This window comes from Neomonachus schauinslandi, chromosome 15 (genome assembly GCF_002201575.2).
Source record: "Neomonachus schauinslandi chromosome 15, ASM220157v2, whole genome shotgun sequence".
Taxonomy (NCBI): Eukaryota; Metazoa; Chordata; class Mammalia; order Carnivora; family Phocidae; genus Neomonachus; species Neomonachus schauinslandi.
The window spans coordinates 27048870-27067227 of NC_058417.1; the positions used below are offsets into that span (position 1 = coordinate 27048870).

Sequence of the window (18358 nt, forward strand, 5' to 3'; positions counted from 1 at the left end):
TTGGCAAGAGCATTTGGTCCGTTCCCCCCCGCCCCAGTGGTGTGAGTGAGGGGGCAGCTCCTAGCCATTGGCATGGCTGGTCCAAAGTCGACTAGGGGAGGGAAAGAGGTCATGTGGTGATGTTCATGATTCTCAAGAGAATCAGAGGCTGCTTCACTGACTGAATCTGATTACTAGTTTATTTGCTGTCTTTAGTTGAAGATACGCTTCTAGCTTCAAACTACAGAAACGGCAAAAAGCAGGCAACTTCCAATTATCAAATGTAAGTACTGAAATGAGAAAGACATCCTCTCTGCAGTCTGAAGTGGCAGGTAGCAGGACTGTAGAGCTTTCTCCATTCATAACTAAATAGACCTCAGGCTCTGTTTACCTGCCTTCTCCTTTGCACTTGGCCTCGGGGCTCACTTTAGGCAGTACTTTCAACCTCTTTCACACCAGGTATTTCATTCCCTTGGGGGAAACAATTTTAGAGAAGTTAAAACCAATATTTTTCATTCTCCAAAACCACTTTTTATTTTGTAGTAGTATATGCCTTTGCTGTCTGTGAACTTAAGAAAAAAAAAAAAAAGGCAGAAAAAATAGAAATACTATTTGATTTTTCTTTTTTAAATGGCAGCTTGATTCTAGTATATTTGTACCTAACATCATCTCCATTAGACCAGTTTTATTCCTGAGATGAAGGTACAGTGAAAACATCATAGCATCATAGGTTAAAACCAGTTGACAGCGGTCTTCTAAAATGACAAATAATAAAAATCCCGCCAAAAGCACCATAACAGGTTATGAAACTCCCAAATAGCTACACAGCCCTAGGAAGTACTTTTTAATTCAGAAAATTATTATCTTTTATGTTACAGGAAAAAAAATCAGTAAATCTTTTTGACTATATACCACTTCACAAGTCAGAAAACATGACACTTTTATGCTAGTTTTCTACTTTCGTTGTAACCAATTAAAACCCATATGGCTTTCAGTCTTTTACCAACTGAAAAAAGAGGGGAGGGTTTCCCTCATAGTCCCCAGTCTTTTGAGGAACATCCCCCCACTACATCTGATTCTGCTTTAAGTTTTCCATAGATAATATTAGGCACATCAAACCAGATTTCACCTGCATTGAGATTTCAACACTAGATACCCTGACTAAAATAACTCACAAACTTCCACTAGGGATGTGAAGGGGTAGTAAAGTGGGGGTCGTATGTAGGTGTGGAGACACATCACAGGGACCAGTTGTATAATTTTGCTAGTGAAACCGCCAATACTTTTTTTTTGTTTTAGATTGAAAACACTACTTTGAGTTTCCTAGAGATCTATTTACATTTAAGAATTGAGCCATCCATGGTTTCATAATGAAGCACATATATTTCAGAAATGTCTACCTTGTTTCTACTCTGATAGTGGTGTTTTTATTGGGGGAGAGCTAGCTAGCCTACTTTAAAGAGGAAGTTTTATATTTTGTAGCTCCAGGGAAGGCCTGGATCTGCAATATCATTACTCTTTCTGAGCTTCCTCATGTTTGCACTATATCCTTTCCAAATATTTTGCCTCCATGGCAGAAAACTTCTGAACAACCTAGTTCTCTTCCCACTTCGAATAAGTGAGGATAGACTAGTGCCTATTTTTTGGGAAGGCTCTTGAACAGACATAAATGAATACAACTTTGGATTAAACCTGAATCCGTGCCGTCTCTTTGAATAACGATAGCGTAAATGAGACAATCTGGAAACTCTCTTTCCCAGGAATTTGAACTGTTCATCTTCCAACCTAGGACAGACAGGAGACAAGCTCTCCATTCTGTATATCTGCTGCCCTGCTGAACCCAAATTAAAAGAGGGAAACTCTCCAGCACCACTCTGTTCAGGCAATGATGATTGAACTGATTTTTTCTCCATTATTAGCTCATTAATAGAATTTGCTTTCTTTGGTGCACCAGGACCAAACATCTCATTTGGTGGCAAAAACTGGGCACTGTGAGGTTTGCTTGCTTCTATATGTGTGAGATCTAGGTAGCCCGGGTCTTCCAGCACGTTGATTTGGGACCCTGGGCTCAGGCTAGTTCTATCAGTGAATGAATCCACGCGCCCATCATAGCCTAGATCGGCTGGTGCTGAGCACTGGTGCTGAGGCCAAGGGCGTTTGCACTCGCCATGATTCTCCTTATCATCCCCACCATCTTCTTGCCCTCCTTGAAAAGAGTTCTCTGTCCAATCTGATTCCTCACTAACATTTACAGCTTTGTTCATGTCCCTCAGGAATACCACAATAACAGTGATGTTATCACTTGACCCAGCATCACGAGCTGATGCAACTAATTTGTGGGCAACCATGCTACTGTCTCCGTTATTCTCCTTCAGGTGGTCAGATACGACTTTGACCGCCTCATCAGGATTCACGGTGTCATAGAAGCCATCACAGGCCAGAATGAGGTAGTCTTCAGTTCCATCCAAAACAGTCGAGGCAGAATCTGCATCCCCGCAGATATATGGCTTATGTTCAGCGTCTCCTGTGGGAATTAGAAAGGAAGTCAGATTTTGGTTTACCTTGCATGTAAGAATGTTTATGGCCGGGCGCCTGGGTGGCTCAGTTGGTTGAGCGACTGCCTTCGGCTCAGGTCATGATCCTGGAGTCCCGGGATCGAGTCCCGCATCGGGCTCCCTGCTCAGCGGGGAGTCTGCTTCTCCCTCTGACCCTCCTCCCTCTCATGCTCTCTGTCTCTCATTCTCTCTGTCTCAAATAAATAAAAAATAAAATCTTTAAAAAAAAGAATGTTTAGGGCGCCTGGGTGGCTCAGTTGGTTAAGCGACTGCCTTCGGCTCAGGTCATGATCCTGGAGTCCCGGGATCGAGTCCCGCATCGGGCTCCCTGCTCGGCAGGGAGTCTGCTTCTCCCTCTGACCCTCCTCCCTCTCATGCTCTCTGTATCTCATTCTCTCTGTCTCAATAAATAAATAAAATCTTTAAAAAAAAAAAAAAGAATGTTTATGGCCAATGCTGTGACTGATCACAATTTACTGGATTGTGATCTGAATTTACTGGAAAGAATTTATAAACTAGTTTCAGATAAAATACTTGAATTCTTTGTTAATCAGATGCTGCTCACTCCTTACTTAGTTAAATAATTGCCATTTACTGGGCTTAATTTCTCACTAGCTTACACTCAATCTTGTGCCTCTAGCTATGATTTAGGCTTAGCTCAAACATTTGAGCATGGCAACAAATGTCAAATCTAAGCTTTTTGCTGCATTGAAAAATTCAGTGTTACATAGAAAAATTTTGTTGGTTAACAGATCTACTTTTTTTTACTAGTAAAGTTTGATTTAATTGAGATTTGAGAACAAGTCCACATTGAAAAACAAACCAAAGTTGTGGTGATTCTCTTCATTAAATACTTAATTTTCTGTCCTTGTTTTCAAATTAATAGCTTTATGCTGCTAGCACAGAGAAAGGTTTGAGTTACAAGGGATTTTTAAAAATCAAGTCCACCTCCCCTCAAGCCAGGAAAAGTCATTCCAAGATTCAGACACGAGAACTAGAATGTTAGTCTCTTGGTTCCCAATCCAGTTTGCTTTCTACTTTTTAATGCCGCTTTACTTGTAACTTCTAGAGAACTGGAAAATGTATGGCCACATTTCTCTCCTCTTCAGGGACTACCATATTCTTGCTGTCTTCATTTGTCTCTGATCGAACCCCCACCGTCTTTATTGCTGTTGTTCATTCTCCACTTGTGAACAACTGTGACAACCCCCAAGGCCCTATTGGGTCCTTATTTCTCCTTTGTTTAGTTCATGCACTTATAGAATGACATTTGAGCTGGGTCTTGAAGGATAAGTTAGTTATCACCAGGCAGAGAAGGGCTGGCCCTCGGTTGAAGGAATTAGCATAAGCAAGGCACAGAGGCAACTGTTAAGCAGTGATGTGTAGCTATATATGGGGTGCTTGGAGTGGATATAGAAACCTAGCCTGGTGTGGGCCCAAGGTCTCACCAGTCTATCACCAGACTATGGAGAAAATTAATCACCTGCAATGCATTCTGGATCTTTCAGATCTGGAGCACTTCCCGATCCATTCACTGTACATTCATTGTTTTTCTCTGGGTACTTGGAGAGAGCCTAGCCAAAGGGTCCCTAGCCTATTTAGTAACCATATAGCTTATTAATACAACAAGGGATGCTCGTTTACTACTTCTTTACATAGAAAACAGTATTGAGCAATAATTCCTAGATTAGGATACCATAATTGGGAAACAGTAGTTAAAATTTATAAAATGTTTTATCATTTGTAAAGTAACGACATACAGCTTAACGGTTAAGGATGCCAGCCCTGGAGTCAGACTGCCTGGATCCAAATCCTAGCATTTGTTACTTGCAGACCCTCATCAGTTACTGTCCTCTCTACAGTACTAAAACTGCTTTTGGACTAGGGGATGATAAAATGAAGATAATTATACATAAGTTACCTGGCTCTGTCATCACCTGTTCTAGGTTCTCTCCTACCCACATAAGGTTCTCTCCAACACTTCCCATCCCTGTTTAATCCTCCAATAGGCCCAGAAAACTTAATAGGCACCCCAGAGACAACTGCTAGAACTGGTGTGGGACACACTGAACAACAAGATACTAGATAAGAAACTAGTCTTTTTCATACAGTTGCCAGAACCATCTTCCCTCAAACATGGTTTTGATTCCATCAATTTCATACCTGAGCTCTCACAGGCTACTGGGAGGCATCAGTCAAAACTTCCAATCATGAGATTCAGTGTTCTCCACCAATCAGTCCGCTTTACTAAATTTCCCCATCCCCTACTCCACCTATTATTATCATCATTATTATTTTCTGAATTCCAGCTCTAAAAATAAATGTGATCTGAGTCATACTGTTCCCAAAAATCTTGTTTTAGTGCTTCAATTAAAAGGCTACTGCAACTGTTAGTTTGGAACAGAACATACAAAGATTTGCACAGGGAAAATGCTGCCAAAATTCTGGCTTTTCACCTGCTCTACTGTTGGATGTCAAATTCATGACATTTCGCCCCCAAATTTGGTAGGAGGGCATGATTATCCATTTCATGGTGAAAATGGCAACATCCTTTTATCTTCAACCTCCTCTCTCCATATGCTAGGAAACATATCATGCCTCCCTGTCAACTTTGGATCATAAATCGGAAGGGCCCATGAGGAAAAACAGTTGAAAAGCTTTTCATTTTGAAAGCTTTAAGTGTCACTTAATTTCTGTGTAGAGTTGAACTCTGCTCAGGAGTCCTTTTTCTTGTCCCTGTTTAGCCCCCGATTTTATTCTCACATTCTTCACCTCTCTCTTCCAATTAAGCTTCTGGATTTTGGTAGATGGCCTAATTTCCCACTTCAAAGAAAATTAAGTTTATCAGGCCTGAATTCCCTCAGTTTCTACCCCCGCCCCCGCCCTTTTGTTTTCATCAAGAGACTCACTGCATCAGCTACCATTGTGTCAGGAGTAGAGGTCTCCACTTCCTCCTCAAAGCTCACCTGTGCTCTGGGACCTGCCTCTCTAGGACTCTGGCTTCTGTCACTCTCATCTTCAATTTCTCTTCTACTTGCTCTCGTCTTTTATCCTACAAACATACTCTGATCTAAACTCGTTATCCTAACATCAAAAATAATAAAAGTGACCCTTTCCCAAATCAGCTTTTCCCTCAGGCCACCACACTATTTCATTTACCACTAAATTGCCCAAGAAACTAAATCTATACATGTTCTTTTGTGTTGTTACTCATTTTCTGTCACCTGATTTTCTGGGGTTTTTCCCATCTACTCATCCAAAACATTTCTCTCATATATTACCAATTAGTTACGGTTTTCAAAATTCCATGTCTTTTTTTAACCCATGTCTCACTTGACCTAGGTCTCCTAGCACTTGACCCTGTGACCACTTACTCTAGAAACCCTCTTCTAGTATCTGTGATAGCCCACTTGTATATCTCTGATCCCTTCTTGATTTTCTTCACTGGCTCCTTCACTTAATAATGCACTAATCATTTTGTGCTAAAACTGCCAGGCAGGGCTCTAAGTATGGTGCATGTATTATACCATTTAATACAAAAACTCCATGAGCCATTTAATGTTACTATTCTTACTTTACCAAGGAACAGACAGACACAAAGAAATTAATTTCCCAAGGCCCACAGCTTGTAAAGTGACAGAGCCACACAAACCTAGAGGCATGACTTCATTGTGTATTTCTACCGTAAGTAATGAGTCTCATCCTTGGTCTCTCATCACACTACATATTTTTCCTGGGCAATACTGTCCGAACCTATAATTTCAACTACTATATATAATATCACTTCACAGATTGCTAATATTATTGCCAAAATGGGATGAGTTCCCACATCTCTTATCTGCAACTCATAATTCTGCTCAGCTCCAGATCTGTATTTCCAGCTGCATATCAGTTCTCTCCTAAAATATCACACAGGTATCTAGAATATAAAATATGTCCAAAATGAACTCATTATCTGCCCTCCTCCCCACCCCACAAACTGCTGCTGCTTTTTTACAAATGCTTTATCATCTTCTCAGTCACATAAGTCAAAAACCTGGAAATCAGCTTTCCTCTGCCCCCAGAAACTGTCACTGCTCTCTGATCAATTTATACATCCTCTGTATCCCTTTTGAGCTGCCCTCATCTCTGTAACAGACTATATCAACAGCCCCTGAATGATCTCACCTAGGCTTTCTACTCTAGTCTGTCTTCCGTACCATCATCACAATTACGTTATAAGTCTGAATCATGTGGCCTCTCGGCTTATTCACCTGGTAGAGTCTAGACTACTTAGCCTGGCTATATAAGCCCCTTCACAGTCTGGCGCCACACTTACTTTGATCACTCCTACCCTCTGCCCTCGCCTCTTGTACATGCTACTGTTCCTAAAACATGGCGTGCCTTTTCAGATGCCCATGTATTTATACCCTTCTCCCCCTGGAATTTCCTCCCCTACACACTATCCTCCACATCCAACCTAAAAGTCACTTTCTCTATGGAGTCTGCCGCATTCTCTCTTAGACCGTCTCTTATTCAAGGACATTCTCCCCTTGCTTTTAGTTTCCCCTTGTGTTATATTTTTAGAAGCAAGAAAAGGCAAGTATTCTCTAGTAAAGTTGGTTCTATGACAAGCATTAAATATACTTTTCGATACTCTGACAAAGACTGTAAGATCAAGAGGAATCGTCAGAAATAATTCTACATGGGGGTGTGTTTCAGAAATGAGAAATTTCCCTTCTGGAGTCATATTCCAGAGTTCCTAATAACTCTCTCAGTCTGAGATAAAAACTAACCCTCATTTTTTCAGAAGCACTTGCAGGATCTTTCAGCTTTTGCTTTCTCTCTCAGCCTTCTGCTACTCACATTTGGGCCACTTCACAGCTTGCTAGCACCTTCCCAAAGAGTGGGAGGAACTCCTATCACTGGTGAAACTGAATCAATCCTTTGAGATTTTGTTAATGTTCTGGAATATTTTGGTAACAATAAGCAAAATTGGGGGATTACATGTGAATTCCATTTATCTGTATTATTCCTATGTCAAATTACTTCATTTAATTTCTTTAGGAGGCAGGAATGAAGAACTGTAGTATGCATGCATATCACCCATAAAGATACACACACACTGATTTATTCTTTTTAAAAAACCAGAAATGAAGCTAAGCCACAAAGCCTAAAATATAATAAACCCAGGTGCCAAAGCGAAACAAAAATAGAAACAGGACTATCTTTGAACTTACACCCTTGCATTTTGTCCAATCAGCTCAGCTGTTTACTCTCTAAGTTTTAGACAGTTACACTGACTTTCCCTTCTCTTGAAAAATTTAGGTCCCAGGGAGGCAGATTCTTTGAAACCCTAGGGTTATCTGGCAAATCACTATATTCCACATAAAAAAAAAAATTGTTTTCATCTAAAAAATACAATGTTTATGTCATTTTATAATTCAATGAAAACAAAGCTATAAGCAAGGTAAAATATAGGGAGGGGAGCCTTCCATTCTCTTGAAAATACTAAGTTAAGTTAAATATGATCCAAAATGGAATGAAATGAGGATCACTGTAGTTTTAAGCAGATTTGTGTCCCAAAGATTAAAGGCTTCCATTAAAAAAAAAAAAAAGAAAGAAACTAGTAAGCTCTGCATTTCTTAATATAGTTCCCTTTCAGTAATGGAATTTAAGTATATAAATGAATAGGTTAATTAAATAAAAGAGGCATTATCTAATGTTACTTTAAACAATAATAAGCGCTCTGATAATACAAATTACCATCTCAGGTTCCCTTAATGTAGCAGAATTAATATGAGACAATGAGCTAGAAGAGGACAGTTTGGAGAAACAAAAAGGAATTGGTTTTTCCTACCAATAGCTCGGGAGACCGACAGACTTCCATTCACCCTCCAGGCACCAAACCAGACTACACAACCTCCAAGAGCCTCAATTCGCTGCTTTTCATCCTAAACAGCAATGCAATAGAAAGAAGCAAATAATTGGATTCAGGATTTATTTGTCTACCTTAACAGTAAACAACAGATATAATACTCATCAGCTTCCAGGAAAGGTTCTCTTTATTCCTCCTCTGTGAGGTGGGCATGGTTGCTCAGATAACGGTGGTAATCAGAATATGCAAGTGAATCTTAACTACTAGCTAGAAACCCGCCTCTGTGGCACGTGCCCTCCCAGAACGGAGCACACTTACCTCCCTGTCTGGTTTGTGTGGCTTCATTAGCTCAACCGCTTGCCCTTTTCTCACAAGCATGACCTGGGAATCCCCAACCCAGGCCACATGGAGCATGTTCCCTCTGATGAAAGTCACCACTCCTGTGGTCCCACATCTTAAACTCTGAAAGTAATTAAATAAAACTAGAGTCAGTAAAAATAAACAGACTTCAAATTCTCATTGAGAAGCAATTTATAGTTAACACAGACTTTTCGTTGGGGTCTAGACTATTAGTAACTCGATTTCACAACAAACAGCAATTCCTATTTCTCTGCATTTTTATGTGCATGGATGTATGTGTACACACATAGATCCATGTTACCTATGATATGCAAGGCAGGGATGATTATTCATTTCATTTTATGTACAAATAAGAAAACTGTGGCAGGTTATGTGACCTTTCCAAGAGCGGGTAACTCATTAGTACACAAAACAGAACTGAAATTCTTTTTCCTCCCAGTCCAGCATTCAATCCACTACAACAGTCCTTAAAGATTTCCATGTTCTGGTCTCTGTTTTGTCACTGACCTAGAGTATGGACAAGGGGAAGGTCCTAGCATTACAAAGGATCTGATAGGTACACAACAAATGCTCCCACACTCTTGAGTATTAAGATAGGAGCCAAGAGATAACATATATTCCCTGGCATGCTAAGTTGCTTATACTTAAAAAAAAAAATCACCTACAATAATTTTAGGGGCCTCTGCTTTTGGAACACTGCATAAAGAACAGCCTGGAGCTTCACTGCAGTAGCTCAGTAGCAGTGTACTTCATGCTCCTGATACTACTACATTCAATGACATCTCCATTTGACATGAGTCACCACCAAATAAGCATGACTTTCTGTTACCAAGGACTTGTCCTAAATTAGAACCAATGCGTCAAGGATGGTAAAAGGCCCCTTGTATCCAATGAGAAAAACAACTTCTCATTTTTCCTATATAGGGAAAGTTTGTTATAAATCCTCACCCACCAATAAAATGTCTTCCCACCCAGAATGTTCAAAACCTCAGCCCCCTGGAACACATGACAAAGACACTCGAGTGCACATGCCCTGCAGAGAACAGGAGGCACGGCTGCTTCACAACAGGAATAGCTCCTTTCTTCCCAGCAGTTAGCAGCACATGGGAGCAGAAGAAGGAAAAAAGTAAGTGCTGAGACAAACCTAAATTATTCAAAAGAACTATTGGCAAGACTGAGAGACACTAGGATCACTGGCAAAGTAAATGTGGTGAACATGGTCAGAGAAAAAAGCCATAATTTTGAGGACACAGAGGAAAAAAGGATAGAACAGAAGAAGAAGACAAAGTGATTCTCTTAGTTTCCTGTGTTCTTACAGATCACCTCTCAGGGGCCAGGCCTTGGCCTTAGTCAAAATGACGACAGCCAGTAGCTCCAAGGTAGGCAGAGCTGAGCAGTGCCAGCCCTCAAGACTCTGGGACAGTCTGAGGTCAACAACTGTATTGTTTTCTAGCCCCACCTCTGGAGGTAGACCCTAGTGGTCACTGTTGTTGGATTTGCATACTAAACTAAACCTGGGGTAAAGGTGGGGAAACACAGAACATTTTCCTTGCTTAATACCAAATAGTTCTGAATTACTGTTTCACTGATTCCAAGCACCACTACCGCTGTGTAGCATAACAATGAAATCAAAGAAATGGATTAAATGATGACCCTGCTCTTTCCAAGTCCTTTTCAAAACAGTTAATGTTTAATTCATAGGGCAGGAGTCTTATTTTTTATATGTATAATGATTCTGTAATTACTTTTAAAAATTAAAAATTATCTTGCTATTGGCCCCCAGTTAAAAATGAATATAGAGTACTGTAGTTAATCATATACCAATGCCCAGAATGATAATTAGATTAAAATTTTTACTTTTAGATCTTAATATAGAGCCCCTGTCATTCATTCAGAGTAAAAACCTTAGGTCTGATTAACCTTAAGAAATTAGGACATGAGCTCTGACTTTTCTTCCTGTAAAATCAGTTCAAGAATCATCTAAGGATTCGCTCTCCAAGCAACTTTTCCCTCAAGAGATACACAGTAAAACACTGCCAACCCACTTAGACCCAAACGTATGGGAGTAATCCAGCTTCTGTTTCCTTTTTAGTCCATTGTTTTAATCACTGTATCCAGATTTTGTCAGCAAAAGTCTGCTTAGAGAGATGGTCCTGGTGTGAAGCTGACAGGCACTGGTAAGTAAGAAAGCTAAAACTCACCTGCCAAATCCAGCAATGGACTGGCTTTCTAGAAAATTATAACTTTGGAGTTTCTCTACAGCATATCACATCACCCCACTAAAACCCTTAAGATGGAATTAGAACTACAAGAGAATCCAATATTGTGGGTCAAGAATACAGCTTGAAAGAACTTTAAATAATAATGCCTGCCCCAAAAGAGAAAACCCAAAATAGCCCATGAACCATGGACCAAGTTGAGCTTAGCTAGTGCATTCATGGCTGGAATTTATGAGGAAATGGCATACCTCCCTGGCTGCTTTCTGCACAAACCGCTCATCAGTGACCCGGAAGGCCCGGCACAGGGCCTCAGCAGGATCATGGGGGAACATCTCCTGGCGGACTAAATTAACGTGCAGGTGAATGGAGGCATAAATGGCAGCATCCACTCCCCCATGGCCATCAAACACTGCAAAGTAGGCTTGTTCTTCCTGGTCCTGTCCATAGAAAAACAAACGGTTAAGGAAGTGAGGTACAGCATGACTCAAAGGAACCAATCCATTGTACTGATGATGCCCATTCTCCTCCTCCACTGCACTTGTCACTTAGACAATGAGACTAAATGTTTCTCTTTTTTGACATGCCTGATCAACTGCTAAAATACCTGCAGCACTGGGGTATCTGTGTTTACACACACAACACTGGAACACATCGTGGCCAATTAGCTCAGGCTGAAGTGCCCTCAGTGAAAGTCGCCGTCTTGTACCATGGAAACCGCCCACATGCAGTTGCATCAAAACTGCTGTTACAAGTTGTGGGAAGGGGGAGGGAAGAGAAAGTATGAGGAGGAATTGAGCAAAAGCTGTTCTGGATTGAGTGTTTTTTTCAAAATGAAAGTATTCTAATAAAATTAGAAACTGAGAACAATAGGAAGTAATTGGCCTTCAGCACAAGACCAATTATGTTAGGTTGTTTAAAATACAGAGATAACGAAAGCATACACATACTTCTAAGCTGTAGTATCTTCTTCATAAATCATAGTCACATTGAATACTCACCATAAATAACAGAGTCTCTAAACTGGTCAGCCAAACTTAAAGCAAATCAGATATCCAAATGCCCCGTAACCATTTTGCCTTGTCCCCTAACCAAGATTTAGCTTCACCCTTCCTGGCCCACCCACTGCTTGAAGCACTAAGGCAACTGCCAGAAGGGGATCTGTCTTGACAAAGGAAGCCTAATCACAATATTACATTTAAACCATTAAGTAGTTTGCTTCTTTATCTTCAACTCCAGTGTGTACATCTCAGATCTAGCTTACTTAGGAGATCTGTAGCTCACTGAACTCACTTGAGTCCTGGACTCCCTTAGGCAACAGTATGTAATCATTTTCATGTGCAAGCTTTGACTTGATCGGTGGGCTCTAGGAGCTCAGATGAGTCTAGGCCCTGTCACTCAAAGGAAATCAAATATACAAAGTAAATCATATAATTTTCTTGTGCTTTTTCTCTCATCTCTTAGGTACGGATTTGGAGGAACTACTAAAACAACAGGTATTATCTGTGTTTTGGAAAAATTATTTTTAGGCACGCCTGGGTGGCTCAGTTGGTTAAGTATTGACTCTTGATTTGGCTCAGGTCATGATCTCAGGGTCTTGGGATGAAACCCCATCTCGGGCTCTGCACTCAGCACAGTGTCTGCTTGTTCCTCTCCCCCTGCTCCTCTCTGTCTCTCTCTCAAATAAATAAAATCTTTAAAAAAAAAAAATTTTTTTTTAAAGATTTTATTTATTCATTTGCCAGAGAAAGGGAGAGAGAACACAAGCAGGGGGAAGCTGCAGGCAAAGGGAGAAGCAGGCTCCCCACGGACTGGGGAGCCCAATGTGGGACTCGATACCAGGACCCTGGGATCATGACCCAAGCTGAAGGCAGACGCCCAACCAACTGAGCCACGCAGGCGTCCCAGAAAAAAATTCTTTTTAAAGGGTGTACTAAGTACCAAATATAAATGTCCATAGAGTAAAAACACCCAAATATTATGAAATCAACATCTAATACAGACATTACAACTAGTTAATAATTAATACCATCTATAATGCCATTGAAAATTGACTGATTAAACAGAACTATCTTGAAAAAAAGTCCTGATATGTAGAATTTCTACCTATACTATATACTAAAGCAGTACTCATTTTTAAACAACTCAGTTGTCAGGATAAAGGTAAAATTGAAAAATAGCATATCCAAGCAGTTTTTAAATGATGAGTGTAGCTGATGTGGGATCATCACAAAGAAGGAGGGGACAATAATACCTTTTTGAGGCCATGAGAGTATAACTTTAAACAATGTGAGATTGGTGGGGAGATTCTTAAACAATATAGCATCCAAAGAAACAGAAGACAGCCAAGTGGATCTCTTAAAAAAAATTAGTATACCTTTAAAAAAAAAAAAGTTTTCCCTGTTATAAAGATGATATATTGTTTATCTGGACTAATAAAGAAAGAAAAAAATCTATATTATCCCACCATTCACAGATAACCAGTTTTTTTTTCTATATATATAAATTTTTTAGATAAAATTAAGATTATACTATACATAAAATTTTATATCCTGCTTTTTGTCATTTATACCATTAGCATTTCCCCCATGTCATTAAGTATTACTCAGACATTTGAAATGGATATGTACTATACATCTTATGAGCATATTATAGTTACTCCCTATATATGACTTTGATCATTTCTAGCTTATTATTGAAAATGTTATGTAAGACATTTATGTCAAAACATATATGTAAGAATTTCCTGCATTTGTATCCTTATAATATAAAATTAAAAGTGAAATTACCAGATCAAAGGTGGTGAAAATATACAAGGTTCTAAGTATGTGTTGCCAAATTGCCTTCAAAACCCTTTCTCTAAAGCAAGGTGTTCCTTTCTGAGTTAGGCCTTTGGGCTGATTTTGAAACAAAATGAAAACCAACCAGGTCAACAAACAGCAACAATGCCCTCAGATGGGAGTATAATCTTCAAGTGGGTGTAGTGATAGAAGGATTGTTTGTCACATTAAGGTTAACATTTAAGGTTATATTTGCATGGGCATGGTAACATTTGGAAATAAGGATATTCACATATTCTACAGATATTTGGAAACAAAGCTGGTCTATCTTTGTAACATAAGCACCAATTACTAACCTACCATCACTGCTTATTAGACCTTGACAGTTAGCTAAAATTTAAATTTAGCTGCTAAATAAAGGAAATATTGTGCTTTGTATAAATTACTACATTGTAATTTTTAAGTTATGGACTTGAATGAAGAAAAGAGGCAAGTAACAGGCAGGGGAAACATACCTACCTCTGTTGGCACTAACAGAATACAATTAATAGAAAAAGAAGAGGAAGATAACAAGAAAATGGTTATTAAGCTGACAAGGCTCATATGATCCAATTTGTCAGTCACAGAGATTCATGAAATGTAATTCCATCTACTTTCCTATCTCAGAAACCAAGATTTAAAAAAGAGAATCACTGGAAATCAGAAAACTGTCTCTGTCTTAAATTCATCCTTTTATGTTTGTGTTTTATGTTGCTTCAGCAACACAGTAATGTGGGAACTTAATAAACACCATCTAATAGTACTGTAGTTTCCTTTTAAAAAAACAGCTTTATTGAGATATGGCAGTTTTCTTTTATGCTTCTATGTTTATAGAATAGCTCTGGAAGTTTACAAAAAAACTGATAACTTCCCTTGCCTTCATGGAAGGGAACTGAGCATCTGAGACACAAGGATTAAGAGAGAGATTTTTGTTTTCCAATCTGAACAATGTGAATGCATTACCTATTTAAATAATATAAAATTGGCGTGCCTGGCTGGCTTAGTCGGTAGAGCATGTGACTCCTGATCTCGGGGTTTGAGTTCAAGCCCCACGTTGGGCGTAGAGCTTACTTAAAAATAAATAAACCAAAATAACTTAAGTTTCTTTTCTGTTGTCTAATACAAGCAGATTTATGCCACTCTGCCTTTAGTCCTATTCCAAACCATCAGAGATGCTATTAGAGGTATATTAGAAGTTCTCCTTATAGAAAAATAAGACCATGAAGGTGTCTGTTTTTTAAATCTCATTGACTCTAGAGAAGGGCCCTTTACCTCTAGATTGAAGAGCATATTAAAGTCAGGAATGCAGACATGTTTGTCTTCCATTTTCCTGCGCATGTTTTTGATGGCATGGATTGATGTCTCATAATAAAGCTGGGGTCTCCTGCGGAGAGGGAAGTCTTTCACCCAGCTGCAGCAAATCTCGTGTAGTTTGCTGAAGACAGAACGGGCCAATTTCATTGTTTCGATCTCTGTGAAAGAAACACAGACACCCCCAATGAAGAGCCTTGTAAAGCTGCTTTTCACTTGCCTGCTGGGTAAAGACAGAAGTAGGTCACCTTCATCAAGTTCCTCCTTAATAGAAGAAATTCCTCCTGAAGAAAAATGAAATGTTGCTTCTGAAGAGAGAAAATGACAGCCAGTCTAGTAGAAAATCATCAGCCAGCAGCTGCCACTATGATATTCTTATGTCATGAGGAGAAAACCTCTGGCCAGAGTTGAATCTACTCTTAGACTAGATTTCTTCCAACCCTCAAAGTTCTCCGACCACTGCTATCTAGTTCAGAACACTGGTTCCCTTTTGGTTGGCTGGAGAGCCATTGTGATTATCATCTGGAGATCCAAGCTCCCCCTGCTTAGAAGAATGACTGAAGGGGCGCCTGGGTGGCTCAGTCGGTTAAGCATCTGCCTTCAGCTCAGCTCATGATCCCAGGGTCCTGGGAACAAGCCCCCCATCGGGCTCCCTGCTATGCAGGAAGCCTGCTTCTCCCTCTCCCACCCCCCACACCCCGCTTGTGTTCCCTCTCTTTGTCAAATAAATAAATTAAATCTTAAAAAAAAAAATGACTGAAATATGAACAGTAGTTATCCAGCCAACTGGGATATGAAAGGCCTATGAAAACATCATTTATTTATCAACTACAGGAATGAGAGTTTATTGTGATTACCATTTGTCTTTGTCTTTTTTTTCCTGACCTCTTCCTTTATCTCCCTCCAGTTCCCTAACTTTTCTCTCCTGTAACTGATCAGAATTTGGAACTAAATTATATTTTTCTTATTTGATGAATTTTTTAATTAAAGTTTTTGGCAATAGCTTAAATAGTTTAGCTAAAAGGTTAACAAATGAGGTAAAAATTTTTTAAAAGTTTTAAAAATCTCTAAGGAAAAAAGTACTTAAACTCTGTCTATAGGTGTAACCCTGGATAGAACAAAGGAGATGGCAACCAGAGGATTCTTCACCCTAGGCTGTTAAGTCTACTACTTGACATATCAAGTGGAGTAGATGAGCTGACTTCGGAGGCTGACTTGCATCTCCCGATGGATGGACAGATGTGTAAACCTTTTAGGCAACACTGAATAGTGTTGAAGAGATTATATCTCACATCACCCCGGCTCCAGCTGTCCTCTACTCAAGTTGCGGCTATTAAATAATCAAAGGGAGATTAAGTTTTCTCAAGCCAGTATTTTAGAGATTCCTACATCTCAGGTAAAAAAATTTAGAATTCTTCAAGAATTTTTTTTTTTTTTTTTTTTTTTACTTTACTAAATCAGATCTAGCTTGACAGCCTGAGAAAACATGTACCAGAAAGGGCAATGGCTGCACGTGACTCCTCTGATCTAGAACACAGACCCCACAGGAGAGTGATTGTGTTCTAGAATGGCCTAGGAACTTTTCTATTCCTTTCCCTGCTGTTGCTTTAATCTGCCACTACATTTACCTGTTTTCTTATTCAAAATCCTTCCAACAATGACTACATTCAGAAAGCTTATCTCAAGGTTTTCATTGCCTTTTTTCTCATTAACATAGTACAAGTTTGGCAAACCCTGGTTTTTGGCTCTGTCCCCCCTGACGTTTTTATATAACAGAAAGTCAAGGGTATATCTGAAAGAGAAAGGAAGTTCAGAGAGCAAATACAACCTGAGGACGTGTGTATAAGAGGGGAAAAATACAAGCCAGTATTTTTATTGTTTTGACAAACTCCAGTCTTTATTTTTTTAAAGCACCAATTGCCAGAGACTATCTCTTTCAGCCAGCAATTACCTATTTTATCACTCCAACCCATCTGGTTTTTGTAGCAGCATAGGTGTGAGTTTGACTCAATCACAACAGAGGATTGCAAAACAGTAAGTAAATTTGGAAACATTGAGGGAGAATGGAGTGGGGGTGAAACAAATAACTGATATTAACTATCAGGTTAGTTCCCAGATTCCCAAATAACAAACCATTATATCATTCTTTGGCTGTGTATATTATATATTACTCTTACTATATAGACCTGCACTGTCCAGTAAGATTTCTTACTAGCTACATGTGGCCATTTAACTTTAAATTAATTAAAATTAAGTAAAATCTAAAATTCTGTTTTTGCGGGCGCCTGGGTGGCTCAGATGGTTAAGCGTCTGCCTTTGGCTCAGGTCATGATCTCAGGGTCCTGGGATCGAGTCCCACATCGGGCTCCCTGCTCCTTGGGAGCCTGCTTCTCCCTCTGCCTCTCTCTCTCTCTCTCTGTCTCTCATGAATAAATAAATAAAATCTTTAAAAAAAATAAACAAATAAAATTCTGTTTTGGGGTCACACTGGCTGTATTTCAAATGCTCAGTAACTACATACAGCCAGTGGCTACCATACTGGACAATGCAGGTAGAGAACATTTCCATCATTGCGCTGTCTATTGGGCAGCACTGGTTAGACAGATTAAATTGGTTAGGGGAGGCAATACCTGCTTCCTCTAATATTTAGTAAACCAGTAGATCTGTTCCTATCCCCTCCCAGTTGCTTCCTCCCTAATGTTCCCATTACACCATCTACTATAGCTCTTGCCACATTTTGTAACAATAGATAACATTTATTAAGTGTTTGTTACATCCTCTGTCTCTGGAACATTTCACAAACAAGTAAAACCATTTTTCATCACAGGTCTATCTGACTCTGACACCCATGCTCTACATTTCCCAAATTAAACTGTAGATACAGATTGTGTCTTAATTGTACTTGCTTAGTCATAGTACAATACCTAGCAGATAGCAGGGGCTCATTAGATGTTTACTGAATAAATGAATATGCAAACTTATATAAATTAACTACTAAAAAATGTATGCTTTTTTATCATCTAGAGTCTTCACTGATCGCGCCATCTATTTCTATAGTGGTGCCATTATTTTATAATTACTATGACTTTATAACATGTTTTCATATCAGGAGGATTAGCTTTCCTACCTAATATTAATTTTAAAAGATGTCACTTGGTAGTTTGACATGCTTATTTTTCCAGATGAGTTTTCTTAATTATTTTGCTGAGTTTGAGGGGGGAAATCTGTTGCCATTGTGTTTGGGATTGCCTTGAATTTATA

At 39.3% G+C, this 18358-nt stretch overlaps 1 protein-coding gene across 1 annotated transcript in view; it reads right to left on the reverse strand.

Moving 5' to 3' along the window:
• Positions 1 to 1277: 1277 nt before the first annotated feature.
• Positions 1278 to 18358, reverse strand: part of PPM1E (protein phosphatase, Mg2+/Mn2+ dependent 1E) — a 187140-nt gene continuing 170059 nt past the window's right edge. The window contains exons 3-7 of the mRNA XM_021704341.1: positions 15059 to 15258; positions 11219 to 11407; positions 8710 to 8853; positions 8374 to 8467; positions 1278 to 2503 (exon numbers count right to left, since the gene is read on the reverse strand). Coding sequence (XP_021560016.1) covers positions 1449 to 2503; positions 8374 to 8467; positions 8710 to 8853; positions 11219 to 11407; positions 15059 to 15258 — 1682 coding nt within the window. The 3' untranslated portion in view covers positions 1278 to 1448. The remainder of the gene's footprint in view (positions 2504 to 8373; positions 8468 to 8709; positions 8854 to 11218; positions 11408 to 15058; positions 15259 to 18358) is intronic.